Source organism: Anneissia japonica, unplaced genomic scaffold, assembly GCF_011630105.1.
Source record: "Anneissia japonica isolate Jap-2015-1 unplaced genomic scaffold, ASM1163010v1 scaffold287897_len220637_cov155, whole genome shotgun sequence".
Classification (NCBI taxonomy): Eukaryota; Metazoa; Echinodermata; class Crinoidea; order Comatulida; family Comatulidae; genus Anneissia; species Anneissia japonica.
The window spans coordinates 77,622-84,122 of record NW_022721454.1 but is presented as its reverse complement, the minus strand read 5'-3'; the positions used below and the strand labels follow the sequence as shown (position 1 = coordinate 84,122).

Here is a 6,501-nt window from a genome sequence, read left to right as displayed (position 1 = left end):
TTATATATTTCCCTGTTATTTGCCATGCATCAAGGACTAGTACTGTAAAACTATGCATGTAAAAGAGTGTGAAGTGTGAACAATTAGTTGTTGCTTTAATCGGTTTTGAATCCGAGATATAATTAATTATTGTGTTTTCTTAATTTTCAGGTCAGTTCAATTAAATTTCATAAAATTAGTTCAGAATGCTGGTATTCGAAGCATGTATGAGCGAGTTTTACTGACAATAACAGTATTTATCTTTATTTTGTGTCCGACACAAGCCAGTGGGTACAATAATAGCTACACATTATTACCCAGCCATTGTATCAAGTACATGAATGCCTTGGTATTCAAATTGTAAAGTCGATGGACATTATTATAAAAAAAAATATTTTCGTACTCTATGCTTGTTGTGTCAATTCAAGTAATCAGGATTAAAATATCATGTGTTGCAATTAAGTTGATCTGACGGTGTCCTTTTTTTCTACGATTTTACAGCTCTGTCCGTTGCTCCTTTATTTAAAAATATTTTTTTCCGTTAACTTTTACAACAGTAATGTGTAAGGACTCTTGAGTATAACAAGTCCAGTTCTCTTACTGGTCACAATATAATTTATACTTTGATAACATCCTCCAATTCTTCTTTGTCTGAGGGTAGTCACTGACCCCTTAACCATTAGGTGTTTTTAATCGAAATATAAAATAAACAGTTGACATAGAAAAAAATTCTAGTTGAACGAATGTTGGTTCGCCAAGTTAGCTGTGCTCAGATTATAATGTTGCCATTTTGAAAAGTTTGAATAGGCCTACCAGGGGCTTAGAACACCTGCTGAGACTGCATAGACCCCTCTTAAAATAGAAAAGTTCCGATTACCATAATATTTATTACATTAGGGGTAGGGAGTATAAAGAACTATTTTTGATGAATCTTCTGAAAATGTGAATCAGTGTAGTCCTACAATTTTCTAGTATGGCTCCTGAAAATTTACATCGGATCTATCAGGGATTCCCCTACCCACTGAAAATTTACGGCTCCCAGCCCCTCCACCCCCAAGTACCCATTACTCAACCACAGCCCTCGGTTGACACACATCAAAGGGCACCTGGGCCCATTCTCATTTAGTTACGCCCCGCTGGCTGAGTTTGGTGGTCCCTCTATCTGAAATTCCTTCCATGGACCCCTCTATTATGGATCTGCTACTGTGGTTGATTTTAGTAAACAAAAATCGCTGTCAAACCCAATGTTAAGTAGTCATTGATTGTAATCTTGTAAGAACATTTTTACCATACTTCAATATCTATCTTTATCTTCAATAAACACATTTTCATTAGATAACTAGAATGGCTCCTTCTATGCTTCGCAGTAAAAGCATAGCCTCCCCACAGTGTGAGAATTAATGTGAACCAATCGGACTTCCAAACATTAGTTTGACCACATGCACAAGAGTCATGCGATAAAACTTCTAAGATGGATACACATGAAATTAGGACTGACGTCTCAGATGAAGCAAAATACTAAACCTAAAATTGAGAGCTAAAATGAGCTTAAACTCTCCAAAGACATGTGACATGCCTAAATATGGTCATGATGGCATCACATCATTATCATATATTATATATAGGCACCTCATGACTATATATGGACATGCAACAGTTTGATAGTCTGGACAGGGCTGGCCTGGGCTTAATAGAGCTACAGTGTAAACAGGAACAGTAGTTTGACCAATGTAGCAACAGGTCAACAAACAGGAACAGTATTTTGACCAATGCAGAACAGGTCAACGAACAAGAACAGTAGTTTGGCCAATGCAGAACAGGTCAACAAACAGGAACAGTAGCTTGACCAATGCAGGAACAGGTCAGCAAACCTACGATACCATTTGTACAAAATTACATTAAAAGAAATAAAAGCAAAATATAACAATTTCTACTTTTCCAATCATACAACTGATCGTTTTATTTTTTATTACATGTATATAGATAGCAGCACAGTAATGGTGGAAAAATTTAAAAGTATTATAAACAGAATACAGATAATATAATGATAAAATGTTTGTAGATAAGGCAAAAACAATTCAAATGTACATTACCCCAGCTCAAATCAAGGGTCTCTTAAGAAGAAACATGAAATATATTTACACGAGCTTTATTTCCATATTTTGATACCTTCCACGGATTTAGGCCCAATGGTTATTTTCCATAGAGTGAATGAGAGAATGGTGGTTAATAATATATATATATATATGGGTTTTTTTCCCATTTGCCTCTTTAAATTTATATTATTAAAGAATCTCTATTGAGATCCAGCGAGCCGCACAGCTTGTGTTCCACTAATTGCATTTACACCTGGCAGAAAAGATGTGTATAAGAGACAGATGTTCCTTTCTATTTGATCACTGTATTATCTATTTAATTTATACATATATCATTAAATTTCATTGTTAATGTCAATTTTCATAATATTAATAATTATTTTCCATTTTAATGTAACTTTTTTATATATTTTATTGCCACCCTCTTGTAATTGTAACTTGCAATTTGGCCACTGGCCATGATCCGTTACAAATGAGGAATTTGAATTTGATTTTTTTTTTTTTAATAAAGTGAAATAAATATATAATATATATATATATTTATTTATATATTCAGATTATTTTTAAGATATTCTAATATACTGTACATCTGGCTGCTGACAATTGATTATTAAATCATCCAGTTGTCATCGGTTTTAATACAGACCCCAATTCCTCAAGAGGTAAGGGAGTTCCAAAGCATCCTATTCCACATTCTCTGACATGTGGATTCAGAAAATATGCAATAAACATGTATGGTATTTTTATGATAAAGACTTGTTTTGTTTTTCACTCGATGTCAACAGTGTCCCCAACTTGAAGCACCTCTGGTTCCTCATCACCTGTTGGTGATGATTTCTTTCGACGCTTCTTTTTCTAAAACAAAAAATAAATCAAAAATTAAATTTTGTTAATGCAGTATATATATAGCGCATAAAGCTAAAATATTTTATGCACTTCCGACAAAATAATATCATTATTTTTTCATTGATATGTCTGCAGCACTTAGATTTCATGTGCATTATTTTGTTCTGGCTTTAATTGACCTGACACTATAGTTGGGCACAAAATTTCCTTGTATAACACAAAACAAAATTTGAGGACTTAATGCACAACTACATGGCCAGCATTAATAACCATGACATAAATTCAGTACCACAGTGTGTACAAAGTTTTACAAGTCTGTTCCGCACACACACGCACACAAAGAAATGCCGTATAATACCGTATACTTGGGTAAAAGGTGATTTGTGTATAAGACAACCCCATAGTTTTAGTAGATTTTTGGACGATTTTGCATGTCAGCCTTATAAGACGACCTGTAAATTCCTACATTTTTCTGCTTTTTATGGTCTTGATACTGCATCGAGCTGTCTAAAACCTGAACCAAATGTAGGGTCAATCTTCCAAATAATACCATTCTTTGGGCTTTTAAATTTTCATCAAAATCTTATTTCCTCACATTAATTCCATTCATTTCAGTAGCTCCACTTCAGTAGAAAATTTGCATGGTTTTTTTCCCCCTGATTTTCGATCCTAATTTGCTATTTTAAGCATCATCTTATACGCAAGAATATACGGTAATAAAATGCCAATGCTGGACCAGTCTATTAGAAAGATAACTACCTGCATAGTAATAAAAAATGAGCTATTATTTATGAGCATGTAGTAATGTAATATGAATGTATTAATAACTTAATAATCATATGTAGTAAATAAAACTGGAATCTTAAAATTATATAAAATAATTTAACAAATTTATAATACCGCTTTAAAGGGCGCTATATATGAATCAAAACATCATTACTTTAATTACCAATGTTATCAATATTTAAAAAACAACCTATGAAATCTTAAAGAGTAAAAAAAATCTGACACCATTGTGTGTGCAACTACATGTAAAAAGTTGGTGGTGATTGGCCTATTTCAATCATACCTGTCAAATTAAAATAGTTAAATGATTCACAACAGCATCAATGCATGTACAATTTGGTGCCCTCAAATCAGGAGTAGATCCAGAAGCACCCCCCTCCCCAAAAGAAAAGAAAAAAAGAAACGAAAATGAGAAACGAAAGGAGAGTGAGAGGGGAGCATGGCATTCAAAACAAGCTAATTCTATTTAAATTCCATGTACTAGTTTCTATGGTCAAGCATTTCTAAACAGAAATTTGCAAAACTGCATTCCCCTACCCTAACTTGGTGCTTTGCACTTTGCATGGCCCCTACCCAGATTTGTCTGTAGATTTTCCCTTGAAAATTTCTTCAAAATTGTTTTGATTCAGTGTAAAATATAGGGAAAAATAAACACACCAGAGGTGTGACTTAGAGGTATGTCCCTAACCATTTTGATCACGTAAAATATCCTCTAATTTAATAATTATTAAATTTAGTGCATTTTTGTCATTATTTTGTCAACTTTATGTAAAAACCAACTATACCATAATGTTGAATTATATCACACATTTATATAAGGAAGAATGAGTAAAACATTACCGCTGTTTTTATTGTCTTTTTCTTTGAAACCATCTGCTTATAAATTCTAACAGCCTCAAGTCGTTCCTCCATGTTAATGAACTGGTCATCAAGTGTCTCCAGGCTTGGTAACTGACTAATGACATAATGCCTAGATGTATCATAAAATAATGTATTGTTAGGTTTACAATAGAAGTACCACATTCAACACTTATTGTATGATGAAAAACTGTAACATGCACACTGTTACACGTGGAAACGCCAGCTGGGCAGCGAGGCAGAAGGCCAATAGTGTCATGCCTCATTGTCCGGAAAGTGGGAAACACATTTTTTTATCCTTCAAAAAGATAAATTTGTAGTATACTGGTGTAAAAACATCTCACAACAGCTTAAAATGTCCAGAAACTTCCTAGTTTTCTAGGCAACATCATGGACTGGAAGTAGAATTGAAAAGAGAATTGAAAATGAGATTATTATTTGCAATCAAGAAAGCGTATAATATCCACCTGTAGTCAATGAACATGTGTAATTATCATATACACATGTGCTTAAAAAGCAGTAATTATCATATCCACCTGTAGTTCAGGTTCACTTGAGAGCCCTAATATCTGGATCGGGAGCCAACTCTTAGCGCTAACCGTTAGCACCCGTGTGTGAACGTCCGATTGGTTAGCTCTAACCGTTACCAGGATCCGGATGCGGTTAGCGAGCGCTATCGGTTGCAAATAGAGCGTGCTTCTATCATCAACCAATCACACATACGCATACCAATTTGCAGTTTCCTATTTGGCCAGTGATTCGATCATCATCTTCTTGGTATCTGGATCGGGGACTGTCTTGTATGACAGGGACTGTATGTATGGCAACTAACGGTAAGCAGGATCCATATCCTGCTAACTGTTAGCTGCCGTGTGTGAACATAGCCGTAGTGAAATAAAAGCAATCATCAAATCTTAAAGAACATTTATTATCATATGCACCTGTACTTTAACTCCTCTACCTCTATATAATGTATTTAAAACCTGTAGTCAAAAAACAGTAATTATCACATACACCTCTATATTCAAAACCTGTACTCAATGCACAGCTAATTATCACATCCACCTGTACCCAAAGAACAGTAATTATCATATCCATCTGTAGTCAAGAGACATTATCATAAGCACATCAAAGAACTGTAATTATAGCAAAGTGTAGTCAATGAAGTATAATTAGGCTAAAAAACCCCAAAAAGCTTTTGAGTTGCCAAAGCATAATATTGATAGATTTTGTTTGGCTGGGCTTGGGAAACATGTTTTTTGTTGGTCAGGTTAGGAGAACAACTTAATAATTATCATATACCCACCTGTAATCCATGTATTGTTGGTAGGTTCCCCCATTGAAAAAGCTTGGTGCTCCTGGGTTATTCATCAGGCTGAGATACTTAAGCTTTGGAAAGCGTGTGCGGAGCTTCTCAACAATTACGCTAAGATTTGAAATCTTATTGCGATTTAGCCACAGTGTGCTAATGCTCGGTAAGTGTGGAAATGAAACATGTGATGTTAATTCATTGTTATCCAAGATCAGTGTGTGGAGGTTTGTGAAATCTTCAAGTGAACGCAAATCTCTGTGGAAAAAAAAGCTTAAGAAAAAAAAACTATAGTACCTTGGCAAAAGGAGTGAATGAGAAGATGCATTTGAAGAATGTGTCTATCCCCAGGTAATATTATCATGATGCAATATAGAGATAACCTCTAAACCACCTTGTGGTAAACAAAACTTTTTGTTGAAGAGCTTTGCTTGATATGATTACAACATCATGTTCCTATTCAAGCACTATTATTAATATTAATTATCTATTTGAATGATTTCCCAGACAAGATCTCCAAAGAGATGCTTTTTATAAATAAATCATGATAATGAGAGAGATAAACTCTAAACTGTCTTGCGATAAAGCTATAATATATATATATATATATACATATCTGTCTCTTAT

General features: G+C 34.2%; 1 protein-coding gene across 1 annotated transcript in view; it reads right to left on the bottom strand.

Moving 5' to 3' along the window:
* Nucleotides 1-2,363: 2,363 nt before the first annotated feature.
* The window catches only part of LOC117111556 (leucine-rich melanocyte differentiation-associated protein-like), a 5,325-nt gene continuing 1,187 nt past the window's right edge, over nt 2,364-6,501 (bottom strand). Inside the window, exons 2-4 of the mRNA XM_033254495.1 lie at nt 5,872-6,132; nt 4,548-4,677; nt 2,364-2,930 (exon numbers count right to left, since the gene is read on the bottom strand). Of these exons, the coding sequence (XP_033110386.1) occupies nt 2,844-2,930; nt 4,548-4,677; nt 5,872-6,132 (478 nt within the window). The 3' untranslated portion in view covers nt 2,364-2,843. The remainder of the gene's footprint in view (nt 2,931-4,547; nt 4,678-5,871; nt 6,133-6,501) is intronic.